The sequence below is a fragment of the Rhinoderma darwinii genome, chromosome 1, assembly GCF_050947455.1.
Source record: "Rhinoderma darwinii isolate aRhiDar2 chromosome 1, aRhiDar2.hap1, whole genome shotgun sequence".
NCBI classification, from domain to species: Eukaryota; Metazoa; Chordata; class Amphibia; order Anura; family Rhinodermatidae; genus Rhinoderma; species Rhinoderma darwinii.
The window spans coordinates 284,098,284-284,120,546 of record NC_134687.1 but is presented as its reverse complement, the minus strand read 5'-3'; the positions used below and the strand labels follow the sequence as shown (position 1 = coordinate 284,120,546).

Here is a 22,263-nt window from a genome sequence, read left to right as displayed (position 1 = left end):
TAGAAAATTAAATAGCAGTACTTAACATGATTGCTGCTGGCCTTTTCCTGCAGCAACTAGGTCAAAAGACCAAGAAACATAACAATTAACAAAATATGCCATTTAAAAGAATTGAATAGGAAGAAGCTTGCATCAGGTGGATTTAGCTACAAGAAAATCTCCACTGAAGATCACTTCCATCCCATCCATTACACTGCCCTCCAGAACTTCTTCACTGAAAAGAACAAATTCCTTTATGAATATAGGAGAATGGTTAAATGGTTTCATGCAGCATATTCCCAAACATTAGTTGAACTATGTTTTATAAAAATAATAATTACAACTTATGCTCTAGCCTTTAATTCATTACTGTTTCAACTCTGTATGCAGCAATATTGGATATATCTTGAGAAGACCACAGATTTCCTGTGTTGCTCTCCCTCCCCGCTCAAATTCAATGCCGGTACTTGTCAGTTCACGGAGGACAACTTTGGTGGAAAATGTGGGGATTTCATGTGTAGTCCTTCCTCAGACTGCAATGAGTGAATTACAAGATCTAACACATGTTGCACAATGAAGGATTTGTAGCATTGCAAGCTTGGGACAACAAGGTTTTACTCATTGTACATCACAGCGCGACACCTCTCAGCAATTGCCTTAGACATGGCTGACCTGCTGAACTTTTAAACTCAGCTGGGGAAAGGGGGCAGCATATTTTGTAACTTGCAAGTGTTTTGTCTACAGTCGGTCCATTCTGAAAGTATCTTCTGTGGCAGGGTCAGTCAAGACCATATCTGGGTCATTAAGCATATGCAGTCCATCCAATGTCAAGGGATCAATTTTCAGTTCATCCAAGGGAAATTGTGAATCAGAGTCAAAACTCACATCTCCAACCCCAGCCAACGTACTGGTAAGTTCCTTTGATAAACTTGGGGGAGACTCCCCTGTTACTGCAAAATTATAAACATAAAGGATTAGATAAACAACAAAACACATCTCTGGAAAGTACAGTGTGCATATCACACAAGATGGGTAGGAATGGCCTACCTGTGAGGATGATGTTCGGTATGTTGCTGTGGCTGGAATAATTGAGATGCTGAGAATCTGGTATGCTGCCGTGACTACTTGTAAGTCCCATCATAGCAGCCTGAGAATAGTTGAGGGTCAAGCAAGGACTGTAAAGGCTGTTGGCGCTAATAGCATTTTCAATCATGTTGAACTGTTCAAGCTGCAGAACAAAAATAGAGGAACATTTAAAAAAAAACAAAAAAAACACATAACCCAAAAAACAGACATACCATAAATGACACATACACACAGCAAAATAAAGAAGTCATAATTCAATACACAGCATTAAGCCCAAAAGAGTAATGTGACCAGATTAGTGTAGAAACATTTGGTTACAAATAAAATTGATGACATTTGTATTTCTACACAGTTGATTCAAGGACGTACGTATCAAAGGGGTTGCCCATGGGACTGATAAAAAGAGGGGAGCCCAGTCCTGGTTAGCCCCAACCCAATTGCAATTTTGTGGTGAAACCTGTGGATGACTTCCCTCTCCAGATGAGCTGCCTTCTCTGCAAAAAAAGGGATGGAAAATAAGACCAATCGTCGTGAAAAGGGCATGAAGGGGGGAAGCCACCAGGCTCTTCTGTTCTGGGTGGCAAAACCCAACACCATAATAGAAAATGGTCTATTTTAATCTTTCCTTTGAGGCCCCCTCTCTCTTCTATGTACGCCATTGATAATGGCATATTGTCATTATGCTTTTGCAAAGTAAAAAACCAATTTCTAAGGTAGGTATCGGTCAACGATCAAGACAAGTTACTAGCTCTAAAAAAATCCTAAATTTACACAATACTTTGATGTGCAACCTTAAATATGTGAGATGATTTTGTAATTTTCTAATGTATATTTTTTTCAACAATCATTCATCAATATCCAAATTTGCATTATGGGAAGCCAAATATTCACAACATGAAAGCAGTAAAGACTTCAGCTGCAGAATATTGAATAATTTAGCGCAATGTGATACAGACCGTATTAAATATTTACCAAGGTTTCTTATTTAAGTGCAAAACGTAGGATAATGGAAATATTTTTAAGACAGACTGCTCTAGAAATGTTTAGAGATTTCCTAATGTCTACTATAAAACAAAAAACAATCCAACATAATAAAAAGATTGCAAGTTGCCATTCTCACAGTGCCCCCTCGTCTAGCTTCTAACACACTGCCAAGATGAATACATATAAGGGGACTATTTGAGGCCCTATACAGACAATTACTAATGAAAAATCGATACAACCCACCCCTTACCCCAGGTGTCTTGATATAAGTGGGATTTAGATAGATAGTATACACAACCAAGAAAGAATATTTACTCGGCAATATCTACATATTGAGTAAAAAAGTCCAGATGCTATTAGGAGGCGGCGTATGTGGGAGAATTAAATTATCAGATTGTATCAAAACTCATTTGTAAATAAAAAGGGACAAAATAATTTCAAATCATGTAAACACAGATGGATACACAAAGCTGCACAGACAGTTTTAGTTTTTTTCCTCCACACCTTTAAAGAGCCATAACTTTTTTATTATTCCATCGACATAGCAAAATGAGGGCTTGTTTACTGTAGGACAAATTGTATTTTTCAGTGGCACCACTTAGTCTATGATATAACGTATTGAGAAACTTCTTTAAAAAAAAAAAAATTGTGAGTTGGAATTGAAAACCCCCCTGCAATTCTGCCATTGTCTTTTGGGTTTAATTTTAAGGCGTTGACTGCACTGTAAAAATTACATGTTAGCTTTATGCTACTGGTCAGTATGATTACGACAATACCAAATTTCTATAGTTTAAATTTTTAGGGTTTACTAACAAAATAAAAAAAATTGGTAAAAATTTGTTTTTGTCGCCAATTGTTTTTTTTTTATTGTTTACATTATTATGTTTAAACCCTTCCCGACATCCGCCGTATATATACGGCGCTGCCGGGAAGGTGTTCCCGCAAAGCGCAGTACAGTTACGTCGCAGTGATGGTGCGGGCTCAGAAGCAGAGCCGGCACCATCACCGCAGGGTGACAGCTGTATTGTACAGCTGGCACCCTCCTGTAACTGCCAGGACCGGAGCTATTCTCCGATCCGGCTGATTAACCCCTCAGATGCTGCGCTCAATATTGCAATCGCTGGGTTGCTGTGGCAATCGGATGAGTCTGCCTTGTACGAAAGCCGATGAGGACCCGCCTGCGGTGCGTCCTCATAGGCTTGCTGTCAGTGAATAACTGACAGCGCTAATACACTGCACTACGTATGTAGTGCAGTGTATTAGAGTAGCGATCGGGGCATCAGGCCCTCATGTCCCCTAGTGGGACAAGTCAAAAAAGTAAAAAAAAGTAAATAAAAATGTGGTAAAACAATAAAAACACACTTTTCAAATAAAAATAAAGCTAAACTGAATTTTTTCCCATAGTAAGTCTTTTATTATGGGAAAAACCGTAAAAATTAAAAAAACTATACATAATTGGTATCGCCGCGTCCGTAACGACCCAAACTACAAAACTATGTAATTTATCCCGCACGGTGAACGCCGTAAAAAAAAAAACCATGAAAAACAATGCCAGAATCTTTGTTTTTAGGTCACATCTCCTTCCAAAAAATGCTATAAAAAGTGATCAAAAAGTCACATTTACTCCAAAATAGTACTAATAAAAACAGCAATCCGTCCTGCAAAAAATAATCCCCCGACACCGCTTTGTGCGCGCAAAAATAAAAAAAAATTATGGGTCTTACAATATGGCGACACAGAAAACAAATGATTTTATAGAAAAAGTGATTTTATTGTGCAAAAGCTGCAATACATAAAAAAAACTATATAAATTTGGTATCGCCGTAATCGTATCGACCCGCAGAATAAAGCTAACATGTAATTTAGGGCGCACTGTGGATGCCGAAAAAAAAAACCAATAAAAAACTATTCCAGAATGGCTTGTTTTTGGTAATTTCCTTTATCAAAAAATTAAATAAAAAGTGATCAAAAAGTCGTATATGTTCTAAAATGGTACCAATGAAATCTACAGCCTGTCTCGCAAAAAACAAGCCCGCACACCGCTCAATCAACTGAAAAATAAAAAAGTTACGGCACTAGTAATGCGGTGATGAAAAAACATCTCAATGCGCAGGCCGGAGGGGAACATTCCTTCAGTTTCAGGGCCCGAGTATTTAGGAATTAGAAAGACAAAGCACATCTGCTGGAAGCGAGGGTGCCCGTATTATACCAGCGCAAAACTTTCCCAGCAAAATTTCCCAAACTACAAAGGAGAAAAAGTCCCCAAAAGGTGCAGAGCGTTACAAAAGGGGGATAAGAAAGAAAATCGTTTATCAGTGCGACACCGGCCTGCGCATAACGGATCGCTTCGCAGCGTAAAAAAACACACATCTATGGATAGTTGTATTATTTACCCCATTATTATACCCTCTTATTATGCCCTGATGTACTCCACACAGATTACATATACCCCCACATTATAAACTGAAATACCAGCAAAACTCAAACAAAACTACCAAGCAAAATCCATGCTTAAAATGGCGGTCTTTCCCTTCTTAGCCCTACAGTGTGCCCAAACAGCAATTTATGTCCACAAGTAAGGCATTACCATACCCGGGAGAACCCGCTTAACAATTTATGCGGTAAGATTCTCTAGGGGCACAACATATTGTGCGATGAATGGGCAGATCAGTGGAAAAATTGCAATTTTCACCATCCACTGCGTATTCATTTCTGAAAAACACCTGTGGAGTCTAAATTCCCACTACACCCCTTGATAAATGCCTTTAGGGGTGTAGTTTCTAAAACGGGGTCACTTTTGTTTGGTACATCAGTGGTTTTGCAAATGCAACATGGCGTCCGCAACCCATTCCAGCAAAATCTACGCTCCAAAAGATAAATACCGCTCCTTTTCTTCTGAACGTTCCCATGTATGTAAACAGCCGATTATAACCACATATGGGGTGTTACCGTACTCGGGAGAAATTTCTTTACAAGTGTTGGGGTGCTTTTTCTTCTCTATTCCTTGTGAAAATGAAAAATGTTGATCTAAAACGACATCTTATTGGAAAAAAAATTTTTTCATTTTCATTTTCATGGCTTAATTCTAATTAATTCAGCAAAAAACCTTTGGGATCAAAATTTTCATTATACCCCTAGATGATTCTTGAGGGGGTGCATTTTCCCAAATGGAGTCACTTTTGGGGTGTTTCCACTGTACTAGTGCTACAGGGGCTCAGCAAATGTGACATTGCGCCCAGAAACCATTCCAAAATCCAAATGGTGCTCCTTCCATTCTGAGCCATACCGTGTGTCCAAACAGATGTTTATGGCCACATGTGGGGTATTGTTTTACTCGGGAGAAATTGCTTTACAAATGTTGTGGTGCTTTTTCTCCTTCAGTCCTTGTGGAAATGAAAAAAATAAATACCTAAACCTACATTTTCTTTGAAAAAATGTAGATTTTCATTTTCACAGCCTACTTCCCATAAGTTCTGTAAAACACCTGTGGGGTCAAACTGCTCACTGTACCCCTAGATAATTTTCAAATGGGGTGTAGTTTCCAAAATGGGGTCACTTGGTGGGGGTTTCCACTGTTTTGTCCCCTCAGGGGCTTTGTAAATGTGACATGGCCTCCGCAAACCATTCCTGCTAAATTTGAGCTCCAAAAGCCAAATGGCGCTCTTTCCCTTCTAAGCCCTGCCGTGTGTCCAAACAACCGTTTATTACCACATGTGGGGTATTGTTTTACTCGGGAGAAATTGCTCTACAAACGTTGTGGTGCTTTTTCTACGTTAGTTCTTTTGGAAATGAAAAAAAATGAGCTAAACCTACATTTTGTTTGAAAAAAATTTCGATTTTTCATGGCCTAGTTCCAAAAATTTTTGCAAAAAAAACTGGCGGGTCAAAATGCTTGCTACACCCCTAAATAAATTCCTCAAGGGGTGTGCTTTCCCAAATGGGGTCACTTTTGGGGGATTTCCACTGTTTTAGTTCCACGATACCTCTTCAAAGCTGACATGGTGCCTAAAATATATTCTAATAAAAAGGAGGCCCAAAATCCACTAGGTGCTCCTTTGCTTCGGAGGCCGGTGCTTCAGTGCTTCAGTCCAGTAGCGCACTAGGGCCACATGTGGGATAATTCCTAAAACTGCAGAACCTGGGCAATAAATATTAAAAACACAAACAGAAAAAATGGGACATAGATATCATCAAAACAGCAAAAAAGGCCATACTTACTAGGTAGGTGGGTGGGTGAAAACCCGTTCCCATCAGGACGCAGACGGGTCAAAGAATGCTGCAGAAGGAGTGTGCATTAAATAGTGATAGCCCCTCCCACTAGTCTTGAGGGGAGTGGCGAACTAAGTGCTCAAAGGTGTGCGATAAATGAGTGTCAGTGTAGTGCTAGGGTGTGAATGGATGGTAAAAAATAAATATGTATGTATGAAAGTGTCAGAACTGTGTAATAATGTAATAAAAATAAATAAATAAATGTGATGAATAGGGGTCAGTGCTGTGAATAGTACATGGGGTGTCAGTACTATGTGTAATACGTGGAGGGATAATGTGCTGGTCGTCAGGCATGGCGTATCTTGCCGAGTAACAGCCTATTTGTAACGCCGCTAGTGTTAGCTAAAGCGGGCTGCTCTGCATTCCAAACCAAACGCCAGCACATCATGCCCTCCCAGCATATAAGACCCGGCTGCGTCCTGAAAAAAAGTGTAGTATACGTAGTAAGAAATATCCATGGAACATGGGGTATTAGTTGTCATTTTGGCCAAAATACGCAAAGCTCGCAACCCAACGTCAAGGGTCCCCAGTGCCTTGCGAGTCCCTAACCAGAACTTTTCGTTCCTAATTTAAAAACACAAACAGAAAAAATGGGACATAGATTTTGGCCAAAATGACAACTAATACCCCATGTTCCATGGATATTTCTTACTACGTATACTACACTTTTTTTCAGGACGCAGCCGGGTCTTATATGCTGGGAGGGCATGATGTGCTGGCGTTTGGTTTGGAATGCAGAGCAGCCCGCTTTAGCTAACACTAGCGGCGTTACAAATAGGCTGTCACTCGGCAAGATACGCCATGCCTGACGACCAGCACATTATCCCTCCACGTATTACACATAGTACTGACACCCCATGTACTATTCACAGCACTGACCCCTATTCATCACATTTATTTATTTTTATTACATTATTACACAGTTCTGACACTTTCATACATACGTATTTATTTTTTACCATCCATTCACACCCTAGCACTACACTGACACTCATTTATCGCACACCTTTGAGCACTTAGTTCGCCACTCCCCTCAAGACTAGTGGGAGGGGCTATCACTATTTAATGCACACTCCTTCTGCAGCATTCTTTGACCCGTCTGCGTCCTGATGGCAATAAATATTAAGTTGCATTTCTCTGGTAAAACCTTCTGTGGTACAAAAAAAATGGATTCAAAATGAACTTCTGGAAAAAAATAATGAACTTTGTAAATTTCGCCTCTACTTTGCCTTAATTCCTGCGCAATGTCTAAAGGGTTAAGAAACTTTCTAAATGCTGTTTTGACTACTTTGAGGGGTGCAGTTTTTAAAATGGGGTGACTTATTGGGGGTTTCTAATATCTAAGGACCTCAAAGCCACTTCACAACTGAACTGGCCCCTGTAAAAATAGAATTTTGAAATTTTCTTGAAAATTTGAGAAATTGCTGCTAAAGTTCTAAGCCTTGTAACGTCCTAGAAAAATAAAATGATGTTCAAAAAACGATGCTAAACTAAAGTAGACATATGGAGGATGTTCGTTAGCAACATTTTTGTGTGGTATAACTGCCTGTCTTACAAGCAGATACTTTTAAATTGACAAAAATGCTAATTTTTCGCTCCATTTTGGTGTTTTTCCACAATTAAATGACGTGTCGCGGAAATTTTTTTTTTATATCAATTTGCTTTTAGTGTTTTATTAAAAAATGTTTTATTTATTTGTGTGTTTGTGTTTTTCTTTTTTCACTTTTTCTTGTCTATGGGGGCTGCCATTTTTTTTCCATCTCTGTATGTGTCGATTAACGATACATACAGACATGGAATACGGCACATACAGCCCCATAGTGAATGCGAACGGGGCCCGTTCCATCCACTATGCTTTACGCCGTCTGTGTGGGAACGGCGCATGCGCCGCTCCCACACAGTCCAAATTGAAGGTCTTCGGCAGAGAGACGTCCGGCGCCATTTTCTTGTGGGCCGGAAGCCGCGGCCGGACAGTAAGATTACTACTTCCGGTCGCGGCTTCCGGACTTGTGCACTTGGAGCGGAGGGAGCAGACGGACCGGAGGGAGCGGCGGCGGCAGGAGCAGGTAAGTTAGGTCTGTGTATGTACGTGTTTTACTGTGTGCTTACTACTGTATGTAAACCTACTACACTGTGTGTTAGCTCAAAAAATGGCGACACACAGTGTAGGAGGTTTGACCGTTCAATCCCCTCCTTTCTCCTGGCACTAGCCAGGATAAAGGAGGGGGGATTCTGTGAGCTCACTAGAGCGAGTGAGTTTTCTCAAATTTTGCAGCATAAAGCAATGTGGTTGCTTTACCACATGCCAATGCTGCAATTTTGGGAATTGCTCCATCTAGTGACCAGCACTGGGAAATGCTATAAATTAGAATCTAATTTATAATATTTCCTGACTCGTGAAAAAATTAAAAAAATTAGAACAATGTTTAATCACTTATACACTAACTAGCGACACATTACCTTTAAATACTGAATGTATCGGGCAAATTTTGCCAGTAACAAAGTCCAATGTATCACGAGAAAACAGTCCCAGAATCGCTTGGATAGGTAAAAGCATTCCGGAGTTATTACCACATAAAGTGAAACATGTCAGATTTGAAAAATGAGGCTCTGTCAGGAAGGTCAAAAGTGGCCAAAGAGGGAAGGGGTTAAAGAGAAGATTTTTTTTTTTTTAAATGTAAAATATTTTTTCAATTTGTAATAAACATTATTGCACTTTTTTCCCTTTAGTCCCCCTAGGGGACTGTACCATTGATGGATCTCTGATGAAATACACTGCAATACTTATGTGTTGCAGTGAATTGACTTTTTCAGTGCTCTCATATATATGGGTATGTGCACACGCTGTCATTTACGTCTGAAAAGACAGACTGTTTTCAGGAGAAAACAGCTGCCTCGTTTCAGACGTAAATGCTCCTCCTCGCATTTTGCGAGGCTTCTCTCAAGTTAATGAAGAACGGCTCAAATTACGTCTGAAAAGTGTCCTGCACTTCTTTTGACGAGGCTGTATTTTTACGCGTCGTCGTTTGACAGCTGTCAAACGACGACGCGTAAATGACAGGTTGTCTGCACAGTACGTCGGCAAACCCATTCAAATGAACGGGCAGATGTTTGCCGACGTATTGTAGCCTTATTTTCAGACGTAAAACGAGGCATAATACGCCTCGTTTACGTCTGAAAATAAGTCGTGTGAACCCAGCCTAAAGCACAAAAGGTAGACCTGGAGGATTCACCAGACCTTCAGCTGCCACGGCAACCCACAATTTTTTTGTGAGGGGGAGGGCCCGGGTTCAGAAGGAGACCACTCTCTCCTATCTCACCACTCAGGTGCCGTAGTCGCCATTGATCGTGGCATCTGAGGGGTTAAATGGCCCGGATCAGATAACTTGCAGGAGGGCGTCAACTGTATAAAAAAAAGCAGGCAACTACCGCGTACGGAGCAGACTTGGCTACTGAGCCTGCGCCATATTGTTAAGAGCGTACATCCACCGTTTATGTACAGCAGATGTTGCTAAGGTGATGCAGCACAAAGGGAGGTATTATAAAATAGAACTTTGTGGTTTTCCACTTTTAACTTGTGCTTTTTTTTAATTAACTTATTAAAGACCAGGGTGTTTTGGTCCTAAATGACCAGACACTTTTTAGTGATTTTGTGAGCATGGCGTTTGAACAGCTATAACGTTATATGTTGGCCTACCAAAATAATATTTTCATCATTTTGTTCGTGACATATAGGCCTTTTTTTTCATACCATGTGTGAAATAATATGGGTAGCACGGTGGCTCAGTAGTTAGAACTATTGCCTTGGGGTCCTGGGTTCAAATCCAACCAAGGACAACATCTGCATGGAGTTTGTACAATCTCCCCCTGTTTGCGTGGGTTTCCTCCCACACCTCAAAATGCATACCGACAGGGAATTTAGATTGTGAACCCCAATGAGGATACTAAAAGAGGACAGAGCGTTGCGGAATATTTTGGCGCTATATATGTAACAGAAATAAAAGTAGTAATATTTTTATTTTCATTTAAAAAAAAAAAAAAGTCTTTTAAAAACGGATAGTTCTTTAATTATTGCAAATGAAAGTATTTAAGTATTTAAATGGATTTTGGTTGTTTTGATATTTAATATGCATATTCCTGCATGATAGGGTGGCTATGGCTAAGGTTTGAGTTGTTAGGCTGGGTTCACACAGAGTTTTTTTGCAGGAGGAATATCTGCCTCAAAATTCCGTTTGGAATTTTGAGGCAGATTTTCCTCTGCCTGCTCTGCATTGAGCGGTGCGGGCATAGAACGCCACGAAAAACTCAGAAATACGCTTTCTCTGCCTCCCATGTCAATGGGAGGTCAGAGGCGTAAACGCCCCGAAGATAGGGCATGTCCCTATTCCCGCAAACAAGTTTTTCCGATCGCTGTAAAAAAACGCCTCCACCTCCCATTGAAATCAATGGGAGGCATTTTCGGCCATCTTTTGCGGTGTGGTTTCCGCGTCAAAAAAACTGTGTGAACCCAGCCTTAGGCTATGTTCACACGGGGTATTTTGCCGAGTTTTTTGACGCGGAAACCGCGTCGTAAAACTCGGCAAAAACGGCCCGAAAGTGCCTCCCATTGATTTCAATGGGAGGCGTCGGCGTCTTTTTCCCGCGAGCAGTAAAACTGCCTCGCGGGAAAAATAAGCGACATGCCCTATCTTCGGGCGCTTCCGCCTCTGACCTCCCATTGACTTGAATGGGAGGCAGAGAAAGCGTATTTCGCGCTGTTTTATGCCCGCGGCGCTCAATGGCCGCGGGCGAAAAACTCAGCGAAAATCGGCGTACAGGGAGAGGAAAATCTGCCTCAAACTTCCAAACTGAATTTTGAGGCAGATATTCCTCCTGCAAAATACCCGCGTGAACATAGCCTAAGTGCGTTTTTTTTTTAAACTTTAATTTGTATTTTACCAATTTTTGTTTATTTTTTATAAATACGTCCCCCAAGGATTAAAAATAAATAAATAAATGTAATAATAAAAATGGGTCATAACAGACCTCTGGGGGACAATCAGACTTCATATTCACTTTTTTTTTTTTTATTAGTTTACAACAGAGACATTCATAAGAGCCGAGCCCCAGTTACAGGGAAAATCATTCCCCTGATGACATAAATGGACACACAAATGGAAAAAAATAGATTTAAAATGCAACAGTAACCAATAAGGTATTTGAAAATAGATTTCGAATCCCTTTAAAGTCGATTAAAAAGGAAATTGTGTTCCTTAAAGAGAACCTTTCACCTCCCCATACATGTGCAGCTGAGTGCAGCATGTAATGGGCAGGGCTGCACAAACCCTGGGGCACTTTAAATTTTTTTTCTACCCTCCTCCGTTATTTAGATATCTGTAAAAATTATATTTGGCGCCCGATATTTAAATAACCACCTGAACTGTCAATGGGGCGTGTACTGGCAAAAGGGCGTGTTACTATGACTGTGACACTCTCCAATCAGATATGGACAGTGTTACAGCAAGAGCTCTTCAGCTTTCAAGATCAGTCTTCTGCCGAACTGGCAAGGGGGCGTGTCACTGCTACGGACAGTGTAAGAGCCGGGGAGCGCTTGCACTGTCCGTAGCAGAGACACGCCCCTTTGCCAGTTCGGCAGACAAAGTACAAGACTGACCTCTCGCGAAAGCTGAAGAGATGAGAGCGCACATCACTTTTCTAAAAGGTTGTCAGAGTTTAGTGGCCGTTGCCCAAGGCATTTACTATAATTCGTGTAAATCTACGCCAGCTCCTGGCTTTTACACAGTAGTGCACGGACAGCTGAAGTTGCAACAAATTTATTAAGAGGCACGCACCTCTTAATAAATTTGTAGCACCAGTCTCCAGTTTGTCTTCCATTAAAACTGGCGTATGAAAAGTCAATTTTAATTAATTTCCCCCATTGGGTTCTGTCAACCAATCACAGCGATCACATGGCTTTCAATGCAAAAATAGTGCGCACACAATCGCGTGCACACAGCCCTGTGCCCACACTGTTACTAACAGCTCTGGGCACTGGGCAGGGTATCGGGGACCAAACCGATTGTCCCTGAACCTGTGAAAACCTGTCACAGCGATCACATTTGTTTTTATTTTGACATTTATGGCAGCAAAATTCTTGCCTCTTTTCTTCTCCTCACACAATGTTTCAGTGTGAGGAGGAGACTTGAGAGAATTGCTGCCAGAAGAATACGGTGAAAAAAAAATAATACAATGCTACACTATAAAACATTCTCAGTATAGATAGATTTCTATCTATTTATACAATCTATCCATCTATCTTTTATTAGAATAGGCAGGTAGTGAATATATTTTATTATATATATATAAAATATATATCAATAGCGTTTTTTTTTTATGTTAGCGGTAGTGTAGATATATATATATATATATATCTACACATACATACGCACGCACACACCAGTTAGTTTGTGTGTTTATAAAAAATAAAATAATAATAGTTTGTTTAGTTCGTGTTAGTACATTATGGCAAGGAAGTTGTTTAGCGCTGAGGAGGCATACGCCATGCTGTGGTCAGAGTCTGAGACCGCATCAGAGATGGCGTCAGAAATGGAACCTGTTATAGGCAGGGACGATGATAGCGTCACTTCAGGTTCATCTTCAGGGGACGTTGTCCCTGACGCAGTTGAAACTGCACAACATGAAAGCGCAGGGCCTAGTAGCGCTGTAGCACGGGACAGCCTGGTTCCTCCAGTTCAGGCTCTTGTATGGGCACCTGCTCCATCTTTTGGGCCTAGAATCCACGGATTTACTGCCACTCCTGACATAACTGTGGACAATACAAATTTTGTCCAAATGGATTACTTCCATTTATTACGGACGACAACCCAAATTAGGATTGTCCACGAAACTAATTTATATGCCGCTCAGTATATAAGGCAGAAACCTTCATCCACCAATACCAGAGATTGGACGCCCACCAATTTGCAGGAATGAAAACATTTTTTGGGGCTCACCCTAAATATGGGTATTGTAAAAAAGCCACCCCAGTGTATTCTGCAGTAATGCCCAGGTCTCGTTATGAGACAATAATGAGGTTCCTCCACTTCACTGACCACGCACAGGCCCAGCCAAGTACCGATGCAAACTGTGATCGGTTGTTCAAAATAAGACCACTGATAAATTCCCTCAATAATTTCTTTCTGCAACTCTACACCCCTGAGCAGAATGTAAGTGTGGACGAATCCCTCCTCAACTTTCATGGAAGACTTAGCTTTTGCCAATATCTACCTTCCAAAAGGGCAAGATATGGTGTTAAGCTTTATAAATAGTGTGAAAGCGGGTCAGGATATACCACCGCCTTCAGAATTTATGAAGGGTAACCACTCAATCAATGTTCCTGGATGCCACCCTGATCTTTCCACCAGCAGTAAGATCGTGTGGGAGATAATGCAGCCTCTGCTTCACAAGGGGTACCACCTGTACTGCGATAATTTTTATTCCAGTGTGCCCCTGTTTAGGCATTTGCATGCTGCAAGGACTGGGGCATGTGGTACCATGCGCAAAAACCGAATTGGTTTTCCGCAGCAATTAGTGGGGAAGCGCATGGTAAAGGGGGACTCCTGTGCTTATGCATCTGAAGAATTGCTGACGGTCAAGTACAGGGATCGCAAAGATGTGTATGTACGGAGCACAATACATACCGCAGGAACAGTGGCAGTGAAGGAAAGGGGGGCAACATCGGACAAGCACAAACTAGTGAGCGTGTCCGAATATAACAAGTACATGGGGGGGGGGGTGGATTTAAGCGACCAGGTTTTACAGCCCCATTTAGTGAAACACAAAACAAAGATCTGGTACAAAAAAGTGTCTATTTATCTTTTACAGGTGGCCATCCACAACTCATTTGTGCTCTACAAAAAAAACACAGGCAGAGACACATACCTGGATTTCCAGGAGAAAATTATTGAAGGCCTCATATTTGATGTTCAGGACACCAGAGAATGCCCCCAGTCTGAGGATGTCAAACGACTGACTGAAAGACATTTCATTACTCGCATTACCCTAACACCAACTAGAAGCAACCCCAAGAAAAAGTGCCGCGTCTGCAGAATAGATGGGCGCCGCAAAGATTCCCGATATTTCTGTCCCTCGCAACCAGGCCTGTGTATTCACCCATGTTTTAAAAAATACCACACGGTTCTGAATTATTAGATTGTAGTTAATTAGTTGAAAATATATTTGCCCTACATTAAAAATTTTATTTTTCCCAATGATTTTACTCCAAGGGTGAGGGGTGGATGTCATGTTTGCATATTTTCTAAAGATCATCTGCTGGATAGCTCCATTTGCATAGACCTGCAATTTCTTATTTTAGGAAACCCAAAAAAATAAATTCCCATTAAACCCCTAGATGAATATTTTGGGATTTCTGCTTCAAGAGCAGATATTTTGGAAGTTTTATAGAAACTCTGTTGAGTTTTGTAAAACCAGCTTTGAAAAAAGACGATTTGTGAAATAAGCTTCTTCTATCGTCCGCCCTCCTACATCTCTATGTGATAATAAGGCCCACATATTTGGTATCCCCATGCACGGGAGAAGTGGAAGAATGTGAAAGGAGATGAATTGTGTCTGTGGTCTATACCGTGTGTGAAAAATGCTGGTATAAACTGACGCATTTGCTAAAAAAAATGCTAATTGTTCCATCTAATTCAAGAAACTTTCAGAAGAAAACTGGACTTTCTAAAAATATGATCAACCCCTTGAAGAAAACCTTGTGGGGTCTACTTGTGTGAATGAAGTCATTTATGGGGTGATTCTAATGTTTCAGCAGCATTTCGGCCCCCCAGAAAACAGTATGCGGCTATAAAATCAAGTGCAGAATTCCTGGACCGAAAAGGCCAAAAAGCCTTATTTTATGCCAAGCCCTGGCACATGCCCGCACAGTGAATAGAGCACACATATTTGGTATCCCCATGCACGGGAGAAGTGGAAGAATGTGAAAGGAGATTAATTTTGTCCGTGGTCTATACTTTGTGTGAAAAATACTAGCATAAACTGACGCTGATGCTAAATTCTTTTATTTTTTCCAATTTTATCCACTTTAGAGAAAAAAATAAAAATGCTGTATCCTGACAAACGCCATTAAAACAAAGCCCTATCAGTCCTTTAAAAAGATTGTAAAATTCAAAGATGAACTTTATTCACCTGCAGAGTTCTAATCATCTAAAGAAGCGCATAGCAAAATTGTGACATTTTCTTTGGTCATTTAGCTGTAAAACAGCTTAGTCCTTAACCGGTTAAATACACATAATTTATAATTCTGTTAATTTACACAGGGCAATTATTGTTATTAACGCTGATGGACTTGTGTAAACAGACTTTTGATCTGAGCAAGAACTCAGAGTAGTAAGCATTTTCCTTCTAAATAGCAGAAGGAAAGGCGTTCATGTCTACGGATAGAAAAAGTTTGTATGTTAATCAATACGTTTCTGTCATTTACCTGATGTTACCAGAAAACATTTTGTTATGCATTTAATGTCAACAAAAAACACAGTTTATAAAAGAGAAAATGCATAGCAGCATCACTAGTCGGTATCACGCCCACTGTTTCTTATAGTTGTAAACTCAAAATGGTAAAATGTGGCTTTTTTTACTCATAACTGTGTTTTCCAACAAGGGCTTTTTCTGCTTACTTCACAAGAGATACGCTTGTTTGTCGGCCGATCTCATCTTTAATGCGAGCAAAAAAAATCATGGTTGGTCAGCAGCACATCTTGCCTGTGTAAACAGGGGATGTGCTGCCGACAGTATGCCAACTGTATAGGGATAAATTATCATATTAATGATGGCTCACACTGCTATGAAGTCTCCCATACACTGCACATATAAAAATGACATCCTGCTCTCTATTTCTCTGTAGCACACCCTCAGAAGCAGCATAAAGGACATTATTCAGCAATATTGAGCAGTATAGCTGTGAATACAGCACTGGTGTGAGACCGAACACTTACTAGAAGCAGCAGCTTCTGTGTGTCTCTCTGCCTAGGTCTCCCTCCAACAGCTCCCTCCCCTTTCCATAGAATTCTACGGGCACAGCATGTAGCCTAACCCCTCAGTGAGCTGATAATCTCTTATCCAAGATGGATTTTAGCAGTGAATTGAGAGTGAATAATCAGTGCACAAAGGAGGAGAAAAAAAAAGGGTTCATAAGTGGAGAAAGGAGCAATTTTCCCTAATGAGTTATATTACAAAAGTTTCTTACATTCGCTTGTACTATTACTTTATGCAAAGTTTGTTGAAACGGCAGTGACCATTTAATTGGAAAGCGACTATGCAGCACTTATTTGCCAGGGACCAGGCACCCTCATTCTTGGGATATGTCTAACGCCCCACTGTTTAAAACTTTTAGGGCATCTCCAGTCAATATGTCAATAAAAATTATGCGGCAGTAAAACCTCTCATGCTTTAAAAAGCTTTGTTATTAGTTCCCTAACAGCGACACACAGAAATGAAAATTTACGGTTGCCAGTCTAAAAAAGTGGCTTACTTGATAAAAATGCAAATTACATATATTAAACAAGCGTAACCCCCCCCACCCCAAAACTAGAATAAGCACACCCAGACCAACATGTGGGTTAGATATCGCAGAACACTCAACCAAAGGAATTTGGGGAGAGTACTCCTTTAAATGCTGATAACAGCTGTACTGGTCATTGAAAGGCTCATCCATCCATTTTGCTTCTCTTTCAGAAATAGATACAACTAAATCATCAACTGAGTGCTTCTGGAATGAGATAAGTAAACAGTAAAACCTTTTAGAAAATGGGTAACAAAGTGAGAAAAGAAAAGTATGTGTATATTTTTTTTAATCTAGAATTCACAGAATCCCTATGTAAAAGGTATCAATAACAATTAAAGGACTAATCAGAAAGAGGATATTTGTCAACCATGGGTTCTTCTATTAGGTCTACAATTCTCGGAGGAAAAACTATAGAGGCAAAGTTTATTGTTTTACAGAAATGTTAAAAAGTCAGAAAATAGGTACACAATGAAAGGTGATGATGGTGTTCCAATAAGAAAAAGTGTAAAAAGTAGTAAACATCTTATATATTAATGATTCAAATAAAGGTGCAACATACCTGGTGTGATAAAGCATTTGTTTGCCGTGCAGTCATCTGCTGGTCATAATAGGAATCTCCAAAGACACTGCCTAAAATTGAATGCTATATAGGAGAGAAAAACAAGTTTGTAATCGTTCTCATGAATTGAAGACACAAAACGTGTTGTGTTGATGCTTTAAAAGAGAAACATTTTCATGGACTTAGGCCTCATGCACTCGACCGTAGCCATGTGCACGGCCGTGATTTTCGGGTCGGCCCACTGCGGACTGTCAGCCGCGAGCCGCCCGCAAATCGAGGGACATGCACATGGCCGCAGCCATTATTTTCAATGAGCCCGGACCGCAGAAGACGGCCGTAATAAAACATGGCTGTTCTTTCTGCGGTGCGGGCTCCCGGGCCATGCACGGACCGTAAAAGCTACGGTCGTGTGCATGGCCCCATAGAAATGAATGGGGCCGCAATTCTCCCGTGGATTTTCGGAGGTATTGCGGCCGCAAAAGCACGTTCGTGTGCATGGGGCCTAACTCCACAGGGCACATTTTCTACATTTCTGGTAATTATCAATAATAGAGTTTAGTGTATTTTTATTTTTCCAGTAGAGCTACTGGTATAAACACTGCATAATAGTTATTCTAAAACAAATGCCTACAGCTCTATGGATCAACATTGCGTAATATCGGTAGTTGTAAAGGCTATGAAAAACGTTTAAATGATTTTTTTTTTATAAATAAATCAATGTTTTGTCGTCATTTTAAGCACTTTTTGAATGGATTTAAAAAAAAAAAAAATAATTAACTTTATATAATACAGCTTCTTTGTATCCTGTATTGATACATTTAAAAAGTGATCAGTATTAGGTGTATCCTTTGTGTTAAAAACACACAGGACCCTTCTCAGCCGAGCCATCAGTTCAGCTGTACTGACTTAATCGGCTGGGAGAGAACTATACAGCTTCTATGTATACAAGATACACAGAAGCTGTATCGTAAAGACTAAAAAAAAATCAAATAAAAAAATAAATAAGAATAAAAAATTCAAAAGGTGTACATAGCCTTTAAGTGTGAACGAGTCCTGCCCCAACAATAGAAGTATGTGTAAGAGGAATTGTACACAGGGTTTCACTGCTAAGTAATAAATCTACATATAAAGAGATGTTACTAGAATAAACTATGAGACAAAATAGCATTTATACAATTGTAGAAAACTCTTGGGCAACTGCTGAATTCCAATTGCATAACACTACAGTTTGTAGATATGTTACACCACAGAATCAATTTTTTTAAATTAAAAAATCTATCAAACTTTATGACATGCCTCTTCAAATCCTCTGTGTACGAAAATGTTTTAAAAGCTGCTTTCTATTACATAAATTTAGACCATACGGCATAGGAAAATTCACAAGCAGTGTTGATCAATATGCTCAATAAAGCGCTTAAAGACGTATTCCCATCTTAGGACATATAAACAGGACATTTCTAAATGCCTGATAGGTGCAAGCCCCACCTCTAGGACCCGCACCTATCAACAGAACAAAGAGTCGGGTACCCCCAGGTTTTCGGATTTCCAGGTGCGCTGCTCACAAGCACAGACACTTTTTCCTTTAAGAGTATGAAGAAAGCAGCCTTCGGGAATACCCCTTTAATAATATAAGCGAGCTTGCTATAGGTAAAAACCTCATGTTTTATATCAAACAAGGAACACAAAACCAACAAGTACAGATGAAAACAAGTTGCAGGACACTTGTATACACAGTTTCCTACATTTTATTTCCAATCTCAACAGTCCTTTGCAAGAATCAAAACTCTCTCATACAATGTGTAAATAGCAATGTGCACACATGAAAAACAGGCACAGATTTTCCTAAAAATTTACAAAATATACAATTTTTATGTTAGGTAGAAATCCAACATCCGTATAAAAGTTCAATATTTTTAAAAGGTATCTTTTTCTCGTTAATCTAAAATAAATATTTTCAGCTTTGCTTGTCGTCATTATATTCTTGAGATCTAAATGCATAAACTGTACATTCGGTAAGAGGCTACAAAAGTGATTGAGTTGTAACAAGAAAATTGCACAAATAATGAACAATAAAACTATGCGACTTTAAAGGGGTTTTCCAGCCCCTAAAAATTGATGGCCTATCCTCAGGGTAGGCCATCAATAGCTGATCGATCGTTCAGAGGCCGACTCCCGTCGATCAGCTGTTTTGAAGAGGATGCAGCGCTCATACATGCGCAGCCTCCCCTTCGTTTCTACATGCTCACTGTGAATCTTCAACACAGATGTAGCGGCAATTCACAGTATTGCAGCCTTCTCCCTTTCACTTCAATACCTGTGAATCACCGCTACATCTGTGTTGACGATTCACAAAGAGCAAGTAGAAATGAAAGGGAAGCAGCGCTCAAACAAAATTTGCATGTATGCTTGCAGTGTGCATAACTTCTACTGCACACCTTTGCCAGTCTATTGTCATTTTCTATGCTAATTGTTTCTATTACTTTGTTTTTTTTATTGTCTCCCATATTCTATTTTTCTGAGGAAGCTGTCTAAAAAGACTCGTTTTTAGTAGTACAGATGGCACATTTATCCAGTTGTGGCATTTGCTCCCCTCCCCCGAGTAATCAGAGAATGAAAGACCAAAAAGAGTGTGATTAGTACTTTCTTCCAAAGTATGAATTGGGAAACAGTTAATGAACAATATGAATCCAATATGTCAGGTTAATAAAATAACACAGTAGTGAATAGACTTCCAGAAAGACAGTTTCCTTTACCTGTGTGCATTAAAAAAAAAACGAAATCATAATTTGTTCCATAATCACAGAAAAGCAAAAGTGCTTGAGGGCCGCATTACTTTCAAATTTAATACAATACAAAATTATTGTTAATCAATTAGTTATTTAAACTACTATAACACTATATTACTATAATAATAATACTATATTACTATAATAATAGCGCTAGGTTTAAACTTAATGGAAATTTGTGAGTTTTCTCCACGTGCTTATTTCAACAATACAGGTTTCCAGCTTAAAGAGGCTCTGTCACCAGATTTTGCAACCCCTATCTCCTATTGCAGCAGATTGGCGCTGCAATGTAGATTACAGTAACGTTTTTATTTTTAAAAAACGAGCATTTTTGGCCAAGTTATGACCATTTTTGTATTTATGCAAATGAGGCTTGCAAAAGTCCAAGTGGGCATGTTTAAAGTAAAAGTCCAACTGGGCAAGTATTATGTGCGTACATCGGGGCGTTTTTACTACTTTTACTAGCTGGGCGTTCTGACGAGAAGTATCATCCACTTCTCTTCAGAACGCCCAGCTTCTGGCAGTGCAGACACACAGCGTGTTCTCGAGAGATCACGCTGTGACGTCACTCACAGGTCCTGCATCGTGTCGGACGAGCGAGGACACATCGGCACCAGAGGCTACAGTTGATTCTGCAGCAGCATCAGCGTTTGCAGGTAAGTCGATGTAGCTACTTACCTGCAAACGCTGATGCTGCTGCAGAATCAACTGTAGCCTCTGGTGCCGATGTGGCCGACACGATGCAGGACCTGGGGCAGGAAGTGAGTGACGTCACAGATCTGCACTGCCAGAAGCTGGGCGTTCTGAAGAGAAGTGGATGATACTTCTCGTCAGAACGCCCAGCTAGTAAAAGTAGTAAAAACGCCCCGATGTACGCACATAATACACGCCCAGTTGGACTTTTACTTTAAACACGCCCACTTGGACTTTTGCAAGCCTCATTTGCATAAATACAAAAATGGTCATAACTTGGCCAAAAATGCTCGTTTAAAAAAAATCAAAACGTTACTGTAATCTACATTGCAGCGCCTATCTGCTGCAATAGCAGGTAGGGGTTGCAAAATCTGGTGACAGAGCCTCTTTAAGTGTCGCTAAATGCAGTCCGGGAGCTCAGTTGGCAGCATTTGGCAGACACACAAATGTCAAGATTGGGAAGCCCCTTTTTAGATCCTGCCACAGTGCCCTCTGTAGATACTGCCACACACCCCTAGATAATGCCAGTGTCCTCTGTAGACACTGCCATACACCCACAGTGCCCTCTGTAGATGCTGCCACACACACACCCCTTGTAGATGCTGCCACACACACACCCCTTGTAGATGCTGCCACACACACACCCCTTGTAGATGCTGCCACACACACACCCCTTGTAGATGCTGCCACACACACACACACACACACCCCTTGTAGATGCTGCCACACACACACACCCCTTGTAGATGCTGCCACACACACCCCTTGTAGATGCTGCCACACACACACACCCCTTGTAGATGCTGCCACACACACACACCCCTTGTAGATGCTGCCACACACACACCCCTTGTAGATGCTGCCACACACACACCCTTTGTAGATGGTGCCACACACACAGCCCTTGTAGATGCTGCTGCCACACACACACACCCCTTGTAGATGCTGCCACACACACACACACCCCTTGTAGATGCTGCCACACACACCCCTTGTAGATGCTGCCACACACACCCCTTGTAGATGCTGCCACACACACACACACACACACACACACACATCCCTTGTAGATGCTGCACACACACACACACACACACACTTTGTAGATGCTGCCACACACACACACACACACACACACACCCCTTGTAGATGCTGCCACACACACCCCTTGTAGATGCTGCCACACAAACACTCCTTGTAGATGCTGCCACACAAACACCCTTGTAGATGATGCCACACACACAGCCCTTGTAAATGCTGCCACACACACAGCCCTTGTAAATGCTGCCACACACACAGCCCTTGTAAATGCTGCCACACACACAGCCCTTGTAAATGCTGCCACACAC

General features: G+C 40.7%; 1 protein-coding gene across 5 annotated transcripts in view; it reads right to left on the bottom strand.

Moving 5' to 3' along the window:
- Positions 1–323: 323 nt before the first annotated feature.
- CRTC1 (CREB regulated transcription coactivator 1) overlaps positions 324–22,263 on the bottom strand; it is a 169,505-nt gene continuing 147,565 nt past the window's right edge. For 3 of the 5 annotated variants that reach the window (XM_075864532.1, XM_075864539.1, XM_075864544.1), the window contains 4 exons: positions 17,436–17,519; positions 16,955–17,080; positions 1,027–1,207; positions 324–929 (listed from right to left, as the gene is read on the bottom strand). In XM_075864532.1, the coding sequence (XP_075720647.1) occupies positions 718–929; positions 1,027–1,207; positions 16,955–17,080; positions 17,436–17,519 (603 nt within the window). In that variant the 3' untranslated portion in view covers positions 324–717. The remainder of the gene's footprint in view (positions 930–1,026; positions 1,208–16,954; positions 17,081–17,435; positions 17,520–22,263) is intronic. The other 2 variants (XM_075864552.1, XM_075864559.1) reach the window with 1 other exon arrangement.